We start from the raw sequence: 17,919 nt of genomic DNA, 5'->3' as shown, positions 1-17,919 counted from the left end.
AAGAGGAGACTGAGAGGAGATAGGATAGCCATCTTCAAATATCTTATGGGTTGTCACATGGAGGAAGGAGCAAGCTTGTTTTCTCCTGCTCTGGAGGGTAGGACTCAAGGCAATGGCTTCAAGTTGCAAGAAAGGAGATTCCGACTAAACATTCGGAAGAACTTTCTGAGCTGTTCAGCAGTGGAACAGACGCCCACAAGAGGTGGTGGACTCACCTTCCTTGGAGGTTTTTAAACAGAGATTGCATGGCCATCTGTCATGGATGCTTTAGCTGAGATTCCTGCATTCCAGGGGGTTGGACTAGATGACACGTGGGTTCCCTTCCAACTCTCAAGATTCTATGATTCAATTGCACAAATATGATGAGCCCAGACAGTAGGTGAATCATCCACAGATGGACACCACCACTGAGCATAGCTGTCAAGTTCTCCCTTTTTTAAAGGGAAATTCCCTTATGCTGAATAGGCTTCCTTGCGAGAAAAGGGAAAACTTGACAGCTATGCCACTGAGGCTAGAATTCGCCTCCAAAACACAGGGGCATCCAAGGACCCCCGAAGCTCTTAAGCAGGCACCCCCAACCTTCGGCCCTCCAGATGTTTTGGACTACAACTCCCATCATCCCTGACCACTGGGTCCTGTTAGCTAGGGATCATGGGAGTTGTAGGCCAAAACATCTGGAGGGCCGCAGGTTGGGGATGCCTGATCTTAAGGAAGGTTCAAGCAGGCGGTCCTTTTGATATCTGTCCCCCCCCCCCCGGCCCACCCTTCTGTCCGGTGCAATTAGCAAACTTCACATGCGGTCAAAGTGAATTGGTTGGATGACTCAACTGACTTCCAGCTTGTGCCCATTTTGCCTGCCCTCATTTGCAGCCTGTTCTGTCCTGCTTCTGTGGGTTTTTCTTCCTTTCACAATTACACAAATATTTTGCATTTAAGTTGCATGCATTCTTGTATGCATGGGCGGGGTATAAATAATAATAAATAATAATAATAATAATTATCATTATTATTATTATTTGCACCTTTCCCTAAATTTGTGGGCCAGCTTCTCTCCTAGCAATGGAGGAGATTTTGTTTGTTCTGTGTATATTAAAGACAACCAGTCAAATTGCCAGTTGCCTGGACAATGAGGTGGTACATACACATTCATTTTTATTTTTTATTTTGTCCAATTACTTCTTCACCATTCTTCCATCATGGAACCAAATGTTGTGTATGCACTGACCAGACCCAGACCCGATTTAGCTTCCCCAAGGTGAGGGGGCCTCATTTGCCTCTAGTAACATAACCCTGGGACTTAAAGGAGGAGAAAGACAAATATTTGTTATGAAACCAGATTTATTAAACCTTTTTGTACAGGAATTCTCCAACATCTTCATGTCGATTTTCAAGTATGTACATTATTTACAAACATCCAACATAGTGTTATTATTAGCATGGTACCTACCAATATATACAGATTCATAGGCAAGTTTGTGGATATTTTTTTTCCTTTTTTTAAAAAAACAACAACAACTGTATCACAGATACAAATATATTAAAGCAATCACAAGAGCTTTAGTGCAATCAAGGTCAAAAATTAAAGTTTCACCTCTAATTCTCTTGATTCTATCAAGTTAGTATTGCCAGCCATTAATTCACATTTAAATGCTCTTTTGACACCTCGGGTTTTAGGACACACACACACACACCTCTACAGTCATTAAGAAAACAGGGGGGGGGGGATCAGAAGATGGCAAGACATTATGTGGGAAGGTACATAGCAGATGAGGTATAAACAGATCACAAGAGCACAGTGGCTCCACCCTTTTGACAAAAGAAATAGTAGGATTCTTAAGCAATGTCCACATTTGGTACTTTGAATTCTGGGCTAAACAGGTACAGTATATTCAACCAGCTTTTCCCCCACAAAGAATTCTGGGAACTGTAGTCCCATGAGACTAGCAATCTCAAAGCAGCCCAGCAGAAATACATTTCCCAGAGTTCCTTGAAAGGCAAAGGTAGTTTGCTGCTAGCATACCCCCGACGCTGATGAATACATCGGTTTCAGATATGGGACAAAAGTGTTTTTGAAACAAAACCTGGTTGGCGTGTGTTTACACACACACAAACACACGCACACTCTTGCAAGCAAGTCAACAAGAGATGCTAATCCACAGAGCTGTTTGCTAGCCTGTTGACCCACACATTTCTCCACAGGGCACATCAACCGCCTCTGAGAAAGGAGAACCAACCGTCTCCCAAATGAACAAAAGTTTCCCTCTCTAGTTTTCTGGGTGATTTCCAGCTCACCCCGGGGCAAGTACCTATTTGCACAAACCGGAGCAGTCGCCTTTGTCGGGAGGAAGTTCATTACCGCATCCAGGAAGCAAATGCTTATTCAAGTGTATTCATTATTCCACAAGAATTGGAGATGCAAAAAACAACCAATCCACCAATCACCGCCAGTGGTACATGGACATTTAATAAGGGGAAGAGATTTCCAGAGGGTGATTGCTCTTGAACAGCCTAATGGGAAGGTTGAGGACATTGTTTTTAGAGGCTTACCAGAATGAGGATTTAGTTTGTTTTCCCCCCCTTCTTGTAAGAGTGATGCAAGGCATCAAAGAGCAGAGCCCACACACTGACAACACAAACGCCGTTTCGGTATATGTAATAAGATCGGGCTTCTATTTGCCTCTCAGGTTCAGGTTGGGACAACTCTGGGCGAGTGTTTTGGCATTCAGATACACTGGGCTACTCTCGGAGCGACACCTTCAGGCAGGAGCGCCAGGTAAGTCCCTTGGGATCATTTGCCCCAGGAGCTAAACATGTCACGTTTTAAAGCAGGGATGAGGAACACCTGTGTCCCTTCATATAGCTGATGGACTCCAACTCCCATCACCCCAGGCCGGCATAGTCAATGGCCAGGAATGATGGGGGTTCTAGTCCAACTGGAGAACCACAGGTTTTCTCACCGCTGGTTTAAAGAGTTCAGGGAGAAGCTGCACCAAGGCAGGAAGTGAGTTTTGAATCTGCACCCACCAAGGACCAATTCTAGCGCTCAAGGTAGGACACATTCATCGACCAAGTCAAGGAGATTTCTGCATCTGACCCAGCAATGTCTCCGCCAACTGCCAGCAGTTCTTCAGGGGCTCGGGAATAAATACCTCCAGACCCGCTGCACCAAGGATGCGGGGTGGGGCGGGGCTGTGTTGTTGCTGGACTACAACTCCCATCATGCTTGACCGCTGGCTGATGGGAGGGAAGTATATGAAGTTCCCCTTACGCTACATAGATACGCTTTTCAATGGGGGTGCCAGGGAGAGTCTTTTGAGAACGCAAGCCACAATTCCTCCTTTTCTTGTCTTACGCAGGGAGCAGTGGAATGAGGCAATGCGGTTGGTTAGTTCAAATGTCGCACCAGAAAGTTCCTGATAAGATGGGAAGATCAAATCCCACTAAGCCTTGGGCAGGTCTCTCCTTCAGGATCCCCATCTGCGAACTGGGCACAGCGGTGCTCTGCTTTCCAAGATTATAAGGCTATGTACGCAGGTGCCAGCAGAAGTATTGCATCACCTAAGGGTCACAAACAAGTGCGCCCCATTTCATGGCTAAGACACGTCTGGCGGATGTTTTTTTTTTGGGGGGGGCCTAGCTGGCCAATTCAGGTTTTCCGTAACCCTCTGCAAAGGCTTACACGCCTCCTTAGAACAGGCATGGCAGAGGAGGAGGGAAAGGGCCAAAGGGAGAGAATGTCAAAAGGAATCCTCACCTATCAGTTGAAGTCAGAAATCCGAGAACTGCTCCCCTTAAGGAGGAGTCCTCGAGTCTGCTAAAGAATTGGCTCCAAGGGAAATCGGATGTGAAAGCATTCAGAGACAGAAAGACAAGACTTGCTACCTGAACCGCCACTGTCACACAATAGACAGGGAACCCCAAGGTTGTAGAGGCTTTCGTGCCACATCTCATCAGTTCACAAGGCACCGACAGTCCTGATCTCATCAATAAAACAGACATTCCATGTTTAGGCTGATAATGGGTTAGGAACGGGGTGGTCTGACGTTCAAGCCAAGGGCAAAAATCCTCGTTTTAAGAGCGCCCATATTCCAAAGCAAAACCATTCCGGTGCAAATGCACCCACCCCCAAACCATTAAAGTCCCAAGAATTCAGATAGGAGCGCATTTCATCCCACAAGACGCATGGTCAACCTCTACAGCTGCCTGATTTACCTTGGCTAGCACAAAGGCGTTACAGCTCTGTTGAAAAGCCAACGAGATACAGTTTAGTTGAGGTTCAAATTTTGAGGGGGGGGGGGAGAGGCGAATTTGACCAAACCAAGTAATTCCTGGTTAATCACCTCCTGGAGGGCTGAAAACAGTCAAATGGGTTTCGAGCTGCAAACCTTGAAATGCAGCTAAGAAAAGGAACTGGCAAACTGGAGGCAGAAGGGGGTGATTCTCACTTGTCAGGAGATGCAAGCTCAAAACCAGTTAGATAATCTTAGCTATAAAAATAGACAATCCGGTTGATTTTTTTTTTGCACTGTGACTATCACAAGCCTAGCACTTAAAGAACTTTGCCTGCATTCTCTCTTACATCACCAGTGAGGAGATTCTATAATCTAAGCCGGCCCAGAGCCCTGTCACTTTGATGTAGGAGAGACAGAGCAATCCAGCTGGCCCTTCTGTAGTTTCTTCAACAATATAGCCTGGCCTGCAGAACAAGGCTGTATGGATCTGAACATGGAACCAAGAAGCTACAGGGGGTCATAGCTGCCAAGTTATCCCTTTTTTTAAGGGAAATTATGCTGAATAGGCTTCCTCGTGATAAAAGGGAAAACTTGGCAGCTATGCAGGGGGTTTTGCTTTTTCTTAAAAAAAAAAAAACAAGCCAGCCAACAAAAACTGCAAACCTCAGACTGCTTATTCCAGACAGTCCTGCACGTAAAAAAATTCTCCACTGAAGTTCAGAGCAAACTTTAAAAGTCACAGCCTAAAAGTCCCAGGCCTGAGCAAGTTTTGCAAAGGTCCATTTGCTCCAAGTCCCACAGGGATTCAAATGGGAATTCGTGAAGCAGGCGAAGGATGGCAATCTCCTACTTGCAAGGGTGTTTGAGATCCTAGCTACTGTCCTGACCAAAGCTTGATTTTTGGGAAGGACCACAGAAAACGAAGAGAGAGGGTGGAAATTAAAACGAGAGTGTGAGAGGCTTCTTGTCCCCCGAGGCAAAAACCAAGAGCTAGCAAAAGAAGGAGCTAATTTCGTCGTCCTCACTGGATTTTTCCGGAACCACCTGATTGGAGGCCCTCGTGTCCTGGTCGGCGTAACCAGATTCCAAAACAGCGTCAAACCAAGGATGCAGCAAGATCTCTGGAGCCGCAAGTCTCTCGGAGGGCTCCCTCCTGAGCAGGCTTCGGATAAGGCAACGCGCTTTGGGAGAGACGTGGTCTGGAATGCAGAACTGTCCGCGCCGGATTTTAGAAAAGAGGGCAGTAGGGTCAGAGTCATGGAAGGGGTAACGTCCCACCAGGAGGGTATACAGCATTACTCCTAAGCTCCAGACGTCAGCCGACTTGCCGGAATAAGTCCCCATCGTGTTAAGGATCTCTGGGCTGACGTAGGCAGGGCAGCCGTGCTTGTCCGACAAGGCATCGTCCTCCCCTTTGATGATGTGTGTGTCCTCCAAGCTTTCGAGCCGGAGCTGCGTCCTGGAGAAGAGGAAAGAGATTGAGGCATCAGTTACCAAGCAATGCCAGGAACCGGCACAGAGGAGGAAATTTGATGGGGTGGGGGGTGGGGATCATTGCATGCAGGAGCTCCCAGTTTCAATCTCAGAGATGTCCCAGTAGGGCTGGGACAGTCTGCTATCTGAAACCCTGGAGAGCTGCTTCCAGTCTGTGTAGACAATACTGAGCTAGATGGACCAATGGCCGCCGTATAAGGCAGCTTCCCTAGTCGCTTTTCCACACAAATGGGTCACAAGACAAGGACAGAAGCACAAGGAAGACACGCCAACACGTACTTCCAACAAACAGAGGTTGGATATGGAGGCTTCAGTTGAGATTCCTGCATTGCTCTACGCTTCTCTGAACCTATCAGATCTCAAAATGCCAGAGTCAGGGATGATAACATAACCAAGAGCCAGTTCCTCAAGAATGGCAAGTGTAGGGAATTGGCAAACACTTTTGTCACATCCTGGAGATAAGAACCGCCCCCTTCCCAAACGACAGTGACCATGTTGTATCCACGACCTGCACAAAAACTTTTAGATTCAGGATCTAATTCTGTGTATTCAGAATTAAGTCTTTTGGAACTCAGCGAGCAGCCTCCATCGATCAGAAACCATTACACACAAACCGCTGTGAAAAGGTTTCTGCATGTCGTGCTCATCATCGGTTGACTGTAGCATCAAGAAGTGACTCAGGCTATGATGAATGGGATGCCTCAGATCACAGACCACAGCCAGAACTTTCATGATTACCCACCAAATGAAAATACAAAGGCAAGGCTTTTTGACTGAGACAAGTCACACGCCCTGGGAGAGGAGAGATCCCACATTATGCACTTGAAGGAATGAGCTGGACGGGAATATAGTTCCTGATGTCAACACCACGAGACAACTGAGGCACCCAGGACCACAATCCCACTTCAATGGTGCTGGGCAAATAATATATCAGAGAAACACACTGCCAAGAGACTCACAGACATCACACAGCGACTGTCACACCCACCAATAGTATGCGTGTCCGAATGGACCACCACCGATGGAGACCCGGTGCTCCCATCAAGTCTATTCACACATGCAGCTGTCGCAAAGATGCCGGCACTCAGGTGACACAGCTCGGTAGGCGAAGCACGAGACTCATGCTCTCGGGGTTGTGGGCATTGCAGGGGGCTGGATCAGATGCCCCACGCGGCCCCTTCCGACTCTACGATTCTACAAGAGCATTGCTCGATTATTCCGGCCTTGAGGATTTCAGTGCGATGATGCCAAATTCACAGGGCAGAGATCCTGGGCTGAAGCCAGCCGAGCCCTGGTGACGCCAAGCCTTAACTGGCTCGTGGATCGCAGCCAAAACCCACATCCCTTTTGTTCCTGATATAGTCACAAGACTTGGGGCTCAGGTATCCATTGCCACCACCGTCACCACACACACACACAAACAAACACACAAAAAGGCCTTGCAGGCTATACCCTGCTTTTAAGCAAACTCCCCATTCCCCAGAGCTTTTCACTATTTAAGTTGCCGTTTTTACGTTAAGTTGGTTAGATATTCTCTGGCTCCTGCAGCGCTCTCTGCTTACAGCCTTCCTTACAGTTTTGTTGGCCTGTAAAATGCATTGATTCGCTCGCTGTCCTCAGGGTGACCTTCCTGTCCTCTAATGCAAAAGATTCCTCTCCCTCCCTCCCTCCCTCCCTACTGGCCACATCTCCACCGGTTGGTTCTCTAAACGGAAAATATGACTCAACCTACCCTCGCCTGCCCTCCCACTGCCTGGCAGGGCACCCAAGCTCTGCACCTGTGCTTGCCAGGCTAACATCCTGCCCGACATTGCTTAACCCTCTGATTACCAAACCGGGAAGCACATGAGACGCTTCCCTGCGCAACGCTTCGGTTTCCAAATTCGCGGCACTGGAGGCAAGCTGCTATTTTGGCAAACGGTTGTTGGTTTGGTTGGGGGTTGCTTTTCTCTACAGCACAACTTGTCCTTTCTGCCGCGAAACTATAAATATGCAAGCGGGGAGGGCAGAGAATCTTTTGGCTACAAGGCTCCAGTCTCGATTTTTGCTCACCAGGGCGATGGTTCATACATGCATGCGTCCCTGGCCCTTAGGTGTTATTCAGCAGCTGGTGACTTGGAGCAGAATGCGTGACCCACTTTCACTTTTTGTGGGGGGTGGGCGAGGGGGCACACTGGGTGAAAATGCACGCTCTGTTTGTGGCGTTTGATCATTCCTGGGGCGGATGCCAAGCCCTGCAATTGATTACTAAGTCATTTCTCCCCCTCCCCCTCCCCCCAAAATAATATTACACTCACTACTCTTCTTTTTTTTTTAAAAAAAAAGCAGAAAACAAATTTGTGTTGTTGCACCTGCCTATCCCTCCACGCACAATGACGTTTTTAAAGTAAAAACTAAACCGTAATACTCTGGGTGGCTTCCAACAGATATAAATTCCAACTTCCATATATATATTCCAACTTCAAGAAAGAAGATTCCACCTAAACATTAGGAAGAATTTCCTGACAGTAAGAGCTGTTCGGCAGTGGAATTTGCTACCAAGGAGTGTGGTGGAGTCTCCTTCTTTGGAGGTCTTTAAGCAGAGGCTTGACAGGCATACGTCAAGAATGCTTTGATGGTGTTTCCTGCTTGGCAGGGGGCTGGACTGGATGGCCCTTGTGGTCTCTTCCAATTCTATGATTCTATAAAAACGTAACAAACAATTATCTCTCAAAGTTCCTCGCTCTGCAATGTCATGCCCCCTCCCACCAAGTAAACGGAACCACATTGCGTGTCCCCAGATTCAATTCCCACCATCTCCAGTTAGCACTGGGGGGGGAGGGGCACACCCTGCCTGAAATCCTGGACAGCTGCTGCCAGTCAGTGTAGACAGTACTGCGTATATGTCGGCTTCCTGTGTTCCTAGATTTACTGTGGTGTTGGTTTTTTTTTGTGGGGCAGTTGTACAAAATCAGAACTTATGAAATGCGACTGTCACCTGTGTCATACAGTGGCTGGAAGCCTCCAAAATGGCAGGAAGCTCCCTCCCTGTGCCTCAAGCCTCCTTTAGATGCATTGCACACCAGAGATAGGTGATATTCTGCACCAAGAAAGCAATGTGGGCAAATTGAATGCAAAAAGGAGCCTTGCAAACAAGCAGTCTTTCAGGAATGGCTCTGCCAGGCTGAACTGAAGCTTCCTTATTCCTGACCATGCAGATTCTCCCATCTGTTGGTGTGGGGTGCCTTGAAGCAGATCAGAGAATCCAGGGGTTATATGTTTGAAACGATTGGCTTGTGGGCGGGCCAGCGCAGCAGGAGAACCAAAACCTACGGGAGCTTAACAGCCACCTTTACCCATCGGAATGATGCACCATCATAAACATCACCCCAACGCAGGCTGCAATCTGCACACTCCCAGAGATCCAACAGCTGACTATGGCATCACTTCAAAGTAATGCGTGGATTGCAGCCCTCAAGTGTGAAACTGTTTCTGCTGATGTCAAAAGCAGAACTCCCACAGAGTTCAAATGGGCTGGAGTTTCACACCTATTCAGGGCTGCCCACATAACACCCAACTGCAGGTTATCTTCAAAGAGCTTCTGCCAACACTTTAGCAGCAGCATCCTCGATTTTCAGTTTGTGCGTGCATGCAAATATATTTATAACACACACACACACACACACACACACACACACACACACACACACAAGGTTCCATGCTTCTTGCACCACCTTTAACAGTCAACCCTTCCTATGGCTTGTTATATACACAGTGAAAACTGCATCAATCCTGTGGACAACATCATGCCAGGTCAGCTTGCATGGCTGATTTGCACCTCCCAGCAATGTTGGCTCCCTGCAAAGCACAGATTGTGAATCAAGAGCTGGTTTCCAGAAGATGTGCACTCTTCAGCGTTAGAAATCCGCCAGGCGCATTTTGCACCTGGCTATCGGCCACTCGCGGCCAAGCGAAGGCACCCAACGTCTCCACCGTCTCCACCATCTGGAGGTGCGTGCCTGGGGATCCTTGGATCTTGACTGTTTTTTGCACGCTAACGACACACCCTGCAGAATTCTACCTGTTCTAATTTTATCTGCACAAGCCGAATGAATTTCAGGAGCTGAAATGTCATGTTGAAAAATACAACTTTTGAGCCGCCTGGCCCCAAAATGGCAACTGGGCATAGTGTTTTGGCAACTGTAACCCTCGTTTAAGGAGCTATTTGGCGCCTAGCTTATATATCAGAGTTTCCAATATATCAGAGTTTCCAGTGGCTCTCTGCCACCGACCCTATTTACAGAGGTACATCGCAAGACGAATGCCCTGCAAGACGAATTTTTCGCAAGACAAATGCGCCTTGCGATCCAATGGTGAATCGCAAGACGAATTCGTTTTGCGAAAAATTCATCTTGCGAATCGCGGTTTCCCATGGGAATGCATTGAAATTTAATTAATGCATCCCTACGGGCAAAAAAAGAAATTTCAATGCATTCCTATGGGAAACTGCGATTCGCAAGACGAATTTTTCGCAAAACGAATTGACTCACGGAACGAATTAAATTCGTCTTGCGAGGCACCACTGTAAATCCCTCCCATATATGCAGGTGTTGCTGAGCATATGTACAGCTACGGATAATAATGGGATTGAGAGAAATCTCAGCCGTGTCTCTACTTCCAGTAAGTTGTGTCACATAACAACTACAATAACACAAACCCTGGATAGTTAACTACATGCCTGTTCAAATGCTCCAGGGAAAGGAGGGTGGCGGGAGGAATCTGTGTTGGACCGGGGACACAGGAGTTGACTTTGCTGAGGCTCACCCCCAACCATTGTTGTGAGAGAGCCAGCGTTGTGTCAGCATCAGACCGATGGGATTTGGATTGCATAGCTTGACTCTTTAAATATCAGTACTGCCTCGAACAACACCGCAAGTACACACTGTGCCAATTGCAACCCATTTCTCTCGCTTCACCACCTCCAGCCAATGCCCAGCACAATTCTCATTCACGGTACGTGCCCAAATGTAAACCATTTGAATATGAAATACTTCAGAATGACACCAAGGTGTAATTTGCTGCCGCCCTGCCAGACACCTAGCCCTGTAATCTCAACGAGACCTGGAGTAATACATGACCCAGCGCAACCCACAAACCAGCTGAGCCAGTCTCCACGCACCTGGACCAGTGGCCCACCTGGACCCTCAACAAAATCAAGACAAAGCTTTTCGGATTCTGCATGGTTTAAGTCCAGCTTGAGTTCAGTGGAGCTCTTGGTTCTAGGTCAAACTTAAAAAAGCACCCTCTTGGGCCCTGATCAGTATTCCTTTGCTTGCAAAGGAAGCAGTTTAAGAGCAACTTCACAGATGGAAACCTCCCTACAAAGGGGTGCCACGAGGAAATGTATGGTCCACAACCACCACACAAGATTCAATTTCACCGCAGGCATGAAGATTGGGAAATCAGGATCGGGCAAAGAGATCCCCGACTTCGGTACGTGCCATCTGCACACCTGATGGAATGTACCTATGTTTTCTCCCACACCTAAATAAAATTGTCAGAAGCATGGAGGTCCCCATCTAAAGCTGGAAGACTCAACACACTACTTTGACAGATGGATAGCTCAGTTGGTTAGAGCATGGTGCTGATGACGTTAAGGTTGCAAGTTCGACCCCCCCATGAGGTACTTGCCTATTCCTGCATTGCAGGGTGGGTTTTTTTTCTAGAATTCAGGCATGGCCAAACTTGTCCCTCCAGATGTTTTGGGACTACAACTCCCACCATCCCTAGCTAACAGGACCAGTGGTCAGGGATGATGGGAATTGTAGTCTCGAAACATCTGGAGGGCCGTTTGACCATGCCTGGACTAGATGATTCCTCCCAACTCCACAATTCTACGATTCCCCTTGACGGTGGGAGGTAGTATAAATAACAAATTCATTGAGTTACAGTAAAGAACAGCCCCTAAGGTGCCAAGATCCAAATAACCACTCAATTAGCCCCCTGCACCAGCCCTGGACTCAAGAACTGTGTGGGGTGTCAATTTGCTTTAGCTGCTGAGTGTAGAATCAAAATCCCACTAGGCAGACATACAGTAAAATAATACTCTGGATCCATTGCCAGAAACAAGACAGATGTTTATATAACATAACTAATGTGGTGCAAAGGCAAAGAAGGTGCGCTTTGAACCAGGAAGTCCAAAGTTCACATCTCATGTCTGTCGCATACACAAACCTACTGGCTTGGGTATGCTCCCGTTTTTATTTTGGGTATAAAACTACAGGGTTGTTGCACAGATTCATGTGATAGTGACACTTGCAGCAGCCAATGTGGTGGCCTCTGTATGTTGCCGGGCAACAACTGCCATCACCCCGGATCATCAGCCTTCCTGGCTGGGGCAGATGGAAGTGGGGATTCCAACAACACCTGATGTCTCCTATTATAAAGGAAGCACTCTAAGATATTGTGCACACAAAGACATATAGTGAACAAGAAGACATTATGGTAGAACCTACACACATTAAAAAACCGCTGTGAAAACGCTTTATTTTAAAACGTTTTAAAAAATACATCCAATTCTGCATAGCTCACTTTCGCCATCTAGTGTGACATTTGTACATTGCACTTTGCAACGCCTTTAAAACGTTTACTTGCAGTTGTGTAGCTGAGTCCTACGACGACTTGGCCCCCACCAAAGCTACCTTCCGCTCAATAGACCAGTCAAACATTCTCTCCTAAAGAGGCTTCTATGCCAATACAGGTACGCAACTTGTAGCCAGTGGGCCAAACCTGGCCTTGCAACCATCAGCTACAGAGTAGAGGGGTGTGAATACAGGGAATGCAGGAATCTGGCATACATTTGACGAGTGAGTCATCTGATCCTCCTAGCTCAGTAATGACAAGCAATGGTTCCCCAGGGATCCCAAGAGAGGGACACCCCCAGCTTCACCTTGATATGCTGGGTCTTGAACCTGGGACCTTCTGCATGGAAAGCAGGTGTTCTACCACCAAGGAACGCCCCTTCCCCTGCATAGCCCTCGGGAAAAAGTCATGGCTTTTTTGCCCTCCACCCAAACTACCAGTAGCGGAAGAAAGAGCTCTCCCCAGAGTGTATGGGGAACGTTAAGACAACCACGAACCCCTGCTCACCTTTCTTCACTAGAAAACACGAACTTCCTGAGTTTGAGGTCCCCCAGCACAATGGCAGACTGGTGGCAGTGGGCAACCGCCGAGACGATCTGCTTGAAAAGCCTGGCTGCCTCTTGCTCCGGAAGACGCTTGCGGCTCCTCACGTAGGAATGCATGTCGCCAAAGTCCTTATCGAAGAAGACGTAGGCTTTCGTCTCCCCGAGAATCACTTCCACGATCCCAGTGATGTTTCTGTGCGACGGCAGCTGGATGTAAGGGCGGATCTTGTCCTGGTAGTGTTTGAGGGGGAAGACCTGGAAGCAGAGGGCCAAGGGGAGAGCTGTGGTTAGAGAACGGGGATTCACCAAAGGGGTTTTCATACTGAGAAAATCTAAGCGGAAGGACATAGGTTGGAACACCCACCGCCTTATAGCAGCAGTGGAGAACTTGCAGCCTTCCAGATGTTATGGGACTACAATTCCCATCCTCCTGACTGTTGCCCATGCCTGATGGGAGTTGTAGTTCAGCAACCACTGGAGGGCCAAAAGTTCCCCTTCCCCTGTTTTAAAGCATTAGAAATCAAAGAGGGAGCAGGTAGCATAAATTGCAGAGAAAGAATGGCATGCTGTTAAAAGGGGAAGAAAGTGGGAAGTCGAGAGGGTGATTTTTTTTTTAAAAAAAAAGGAATCACACAATTTCTTAATGGTGTCTGTTGAGATAACCCAAGGCATTTGCATAGCCACACCCCTTTCTGCCCTACGCCAGCTTAAAACGCCAATTCCTAGTTCTGCACACTCACAATTACTGAAGAGAAAGGAAACCCCTTTTCAGCACCCACACCAAGCCTGCCAGAAACCTCCTGGAAGCAAAGCACCCAAGTTACGTGTGAGCTCAGTTCCCGACGTTTCTCTGCCAGCCCTGAAAAAGTACCTCTGGGCATGCAGTAGGAAAGAGAGAAAGAGAGGAGCAGGGAGAGGCATTTAAAACCCTCCACCCTCCAATCTGTCTGCGGTGATTCAGACAAAGGCGATGGCGACCGAGCTCCCATTTCGGAGCATGCCAAACTCTGAGCAAGGGAAGGAGAGGATTAAAGCCTCTCTCATGCTTTATTCACAGATGTTTTGCAAGACTTTGGGCATGTTCTCCGGGTGACCTGCGAGGGCTCTGCTGGGTTACTCACATCCTAGGCCTGACTGGAAACTGTGATGTGTACACACAGAGTGTCATCTTTCCAGTTCAGGCAACCCGGCAAGAGACTCCTCACCGTGGGAGCCCCATCGCCCTCTCCTCCCATCCCAACTTAACTCTCTCTCTCTCTCCCCCTCCATGTCATTCCAAAGTCTCCAGTTACTGCAAATGACCTCCAGTATTGGAGGTGTTTATGCCTCTGAATACCAGGCTGCATACAGTTCAAACATTTAAAGCGCATTCTTTCCCTCAAATCATTCTAGGTACTGATGCTTAGCTTCCACTGAGCTACAATTCACAGCAATCCTTAAACCGGAGCCCAGTCACAATCAGTTGCAGCCTATCAATGGCCTGTCAGAGCTATTCCAATGGAAAGATATTCTCTGATTGGGGGAGATTTGTGGGGCTGTTTGCAAAGCTCAATTCAAAGATCCTTGCAGCCTGACCTCCTGGGCGCTTTCACAAGCAGAAATAGGTCAGAACTGCTACGATAAAGTCATGCAATATCCACTGAAACCTTTGGCACATTATCTCTGTCTCCTGCCGCTTCACAAACCCTAAATAGGGGTAAGTGAAATACATGATTATTCTCCCCGTGTTAATTCCTGCCTCTTTCCCTCCTACATTTCCATCATCTGCCCTGTACTGAATCTTGTCCTTTCGTATTTTCTAAAGCACCACCTGGTTGCATGGTGAGGATAATAATCTGTTGAAGAGACCTGTGTAACTCAGAAGCTTGCCTCCCACAGTTTGAAGACGAAATAATACGCATCTTGCGTGTTGCAGGCTATGCAACGGTTAAGTGCTGCAACCATCCAGGGACTTGCTCCAGAACCATCTCATTTATTTGAATGGGTTTGCTGCAGAGCCAGCAAGTGCGGGACGTCCAGGTCTCCACAACTGCACCTCCTACTGTATGAGAGAGCCTGCAAACAGCAGGTGGCAGCAGCAAACCCCATCTCTCCAGCTACTGCCCTGCTCAAAGAGACTGGGGGAATATTCAAGGACAGTGTGAGTGTGCGCGTTTTATTTAAAGAGCTGAGGACACCTCATGGAAAACTTGGAAAGCTCGGCTAGTCTCAGCCAATTCCTGCTTGCGTACTATTCTGCAGGAGGGAAGCGGAAAACAGAGGAGGATGACGGAGGAGAAACTTAACCCCTTTTTGTCAAGTGTGGGGAATCTTTCCAAATGGCTTCCAAACGCCGCCCCCCCCCAAAGAAAACCGAACGCGGAGAAATCCAGCCCTGGTCTCTGCACTGATCTCCACAAAAAGAAGACAATCTCCAGACAATCTCCTCCGCAAGCCTAAGGTTGCAAACTTCTGCCGGCTCAGTGTAGCCCCGACTTAATGCGTCTACAACATGTTTTGCAGATACAGGTATTTGCCTGCTGGCACATCATACTACGATCTTATTTCCTTTCACAAGCCCATTCCTACACGCGTTTACTCGGAAAGAAGCCCAAACCACGCTCAATGGCACTGACTCGTGAGAAAGCGTACCTAGGCATCCACATCCTTTCGGATCACGGGAATTCCAGGAACGCGTGGAACCTATGAGCTTGCCAGTGAGTCACCAATCCGTGTTGTTTCAAATTCTGCCCCCAACGTTCCACCCCGCGCACTAGAGTCACAATCCACGCGCCATTTAAGCCCGAGGAGATTTGAGATTCAGAAGACCCGATTTGGCTCGCGTGTGAACACCGGATATTCAAGGCTGTTACGCACGCTTTCCTCCAGGTAGCCAAGTTCCACTGAAGTTTACTCAATGGAGCTTGCTTCCTTCCTTCCGAGCGCAATCGCCGACGGCGCGGCCGAGGCTGGCCGCTCCCCCCGCTTTCCAAGGCGCAGAGGGGGCTCCCCACAACCCAAACACAAAGAAAGGGTAAGCGTCCCCGGCGGCGCTTACCTTGCAGCGCAGCTCCCGTCCGGTGTTGATGTCGAGCGCCCTGGAGACGTGATCCCTGTCGGGCAGGGGTAACAAGAGGTAACCGGCGACAAGGCTGGGGCCCTGCGCGCTGCCGTTCTCTCCGGGGGTGCCCGCAACCGAGCCGCCTCCTCCAGGGGCCGGAGAGACTGGCCCGCAGGGCGATCCCGGCGCACTGAAGCAATCGTGGGGCGCCGCTGCCGCCGCGCTGGAGCAGTCGACGGCGAGGCGAGTGCACTTGGCGGCGGGCGGCGCGTCCTCGGCGCCGCCGTGCAGCAGGAGCCGCTTGGCAGGCGAGCACCGGCAGCGAGGACCTCCCGCGCCGGCTGCCGGCGGGTGCAGGAGCACGGCGGGGCTGCGGGGCTCGAGCTGGCGGCTCATGGAGCTAGTGGACGGCGTCGGTGATCCGAGCGCGGTGTGGCGCGCGAAGCCGGACGGGCGCCGCGCTGGCTCGGGAACAAGGCGGCCAAGGAAACCGGCTCCGGCTGCTGCCCAATTAATTGTCCTTCTGCGGCTGATTCAGGCGACCTCCTCCGCTCCGAGGGAACCAGTGCTCCCGGCGCGCATCCCCTCCTGCTCTCCTCCTCCCTCGATGGAGAGCGTCCGGCCACAACTGCAGGAGCGCCCCTCCGCTCACCATCTGCCGGCAGCGCGGCCAAACTCCCGGGAGCTCATCAAAGTTCCCCGTGACGCAAGGGGAAGTGGGCGGAGCCTCGGGGAGCCCGGCCTCCCATTGGCGGCCTCGGCCCCATTCAGTACGGCTGCAGCCGACGGAGCGAGTAAAAAGGGAAGAGAGCCGAGCGATCTCGAGCCAGGCAATGGGAAGAACCTGGGAGGCGAGAGGGAGCGCCTTTGTCATTCGCCTGGAGCGGCGGAGCGCACCGGGGCACTTCAGAACGGCGCGGGGTGGAGGTTAGAGTACTCGGCTGGGAGAGATCGGGGTTCAAGTTCCCCCAATCAAGCTGGGAAAAGTTGGATAGCAGTGGAAGAAACGCTCAAAGGCAGCAGCCTTCACCGACGTTGCATTGGGCCCCGAGCGCGACTTGCAATGGGTGCGAGAAGCCGCCGGCTGCTCTGGAGGGGAAGTCTCGTCAGTCTCGTTTCGCCACCCATTCCCCCCACATTTTCCCAATCTTAAATTCAGTTCTCCACATTCAGCCATGAATAATATAGAAAGGGAGAACTGCAAAGTTGGAAAGGAAGCCCGAGAAACATCTCCACCCAACGCATAAACATTTTAGTGCAAAATTTATCCATTTTTGCATGCGATTTTGCCCAATAGGCATTTTTTTTGCAAGCAATTCCCCCTATTGCTTTTGCACGTCATTTTCACCTCTACAGTATATGCATTCCTATGCATCCTTTACCTAGCAATATGCATTTTCCTAGAGATCCCTTGATTGGAGCATTTTTGCATTGGAAAATATGGAGAAATGCAAAATTTACTGCAGTTTGCAGTCCCTCGGGTCAACAGCGTTCATCCCATGTGACTTAAAACTGCAGCCATTCCTTGCAAATAGTCCAAACTGGATGTGCTGAAATGATTTGTTGATTTCGACAACATCTATAATCATTCTTCAGACAAATCAGAACCACCAGCTGGAGAAAAGCAGCCAGGACCAACATATATTGTCTAAGCAAAATAAAAAAATTCCTTCAGTAGCACCTTAAAGACCAACTAAGTTTATATTTTGGTATGAGCTTTCGTGTGCATGCACACTTCTTCAGATACACTAAAAACAGAAGTGTCAGACCCTATATATATACAGAGGGTGGTGGGGGTGGGTGGGAATGGGAGATGGGCTGATGGGAGTGGTAAACCTGTAGATGGGTGTTAATGGCTGCTGATGGCTGCAATTAGTCCTGGGCTGAGGTGCTAAAGAAAGCTTGATCATGCATAATGAGATAAGAATCCGATATCTCTATTCATCCCAGGTGCTTCCATGGTTTTAAGCTTGGTAATGATTTCCAA

General features: G+C 48.9%; 1 protein-coding gene across 3 annotated transcripts; it reads right to left on the bottom strand.

The window, feature by feature from the left end:
* Nucleotides 1–1,320: 1,320 nt before the first annotated feature.
* Nucleotides 1,321–17,717, bottom strand: TRIB1 (tribbles pseudokinase 1). 3 transcript variants are annotated; one of them, XM_060277621.2, is made up of 3 exons: nt 15,930–17,717; nt 12,855–13,147; nt 1,321–5,691 (listed from the first exon to the last, which is right to left on the bottom strand). In XM_060277621.2, exons 1-3 carry the CDS (start codon nt 16,326–16,328, stop codon nt 5,223–5,225), a joined length of 1,161 nt encoding a protein of 386 aa, XP_060133604.2. In that variant the 5' UTR covers nt 16,329–17,717; the 3' UTR covers nt 1,321–5,222. The 3 variants fall into 3 exon arrangements, with proteins under 3 accessions (XP_060133604.2, XP_034981546.2, XP_088532540.1); XM_035125655.3 differs by having other exon boundaries at nt 15,524–17,707; XM_088676414.1 differs by lacking the exon at nt 15,930–17,717 and adding an exon at nt 14,741–15,513.
* Between the last annotated feature and the right edge of the window lie 202 nt (nt 17,718–17,919).

The sequence above is a fragment of the Zootoca vivipara genome, chromosome 8 (assembly GCF_965207765.1).
Source record: "Zootoca vivipara chromosome 8, rZooViv2.hap1.1, whole genome shotgun sequence".
In the NCBI taxonomy this organism is placed as follows: domain Eukaryota; kingdom Metazoa; phylum Chordata; class Lepidosauria; order Squamata; family Lacertidae; genus Zootoca; species Zootoca vivipara.
Note: the sequence above shows the minus strand (reverse complement) of the source record. Positions and strands in the feature narration are given on the sequence as shown.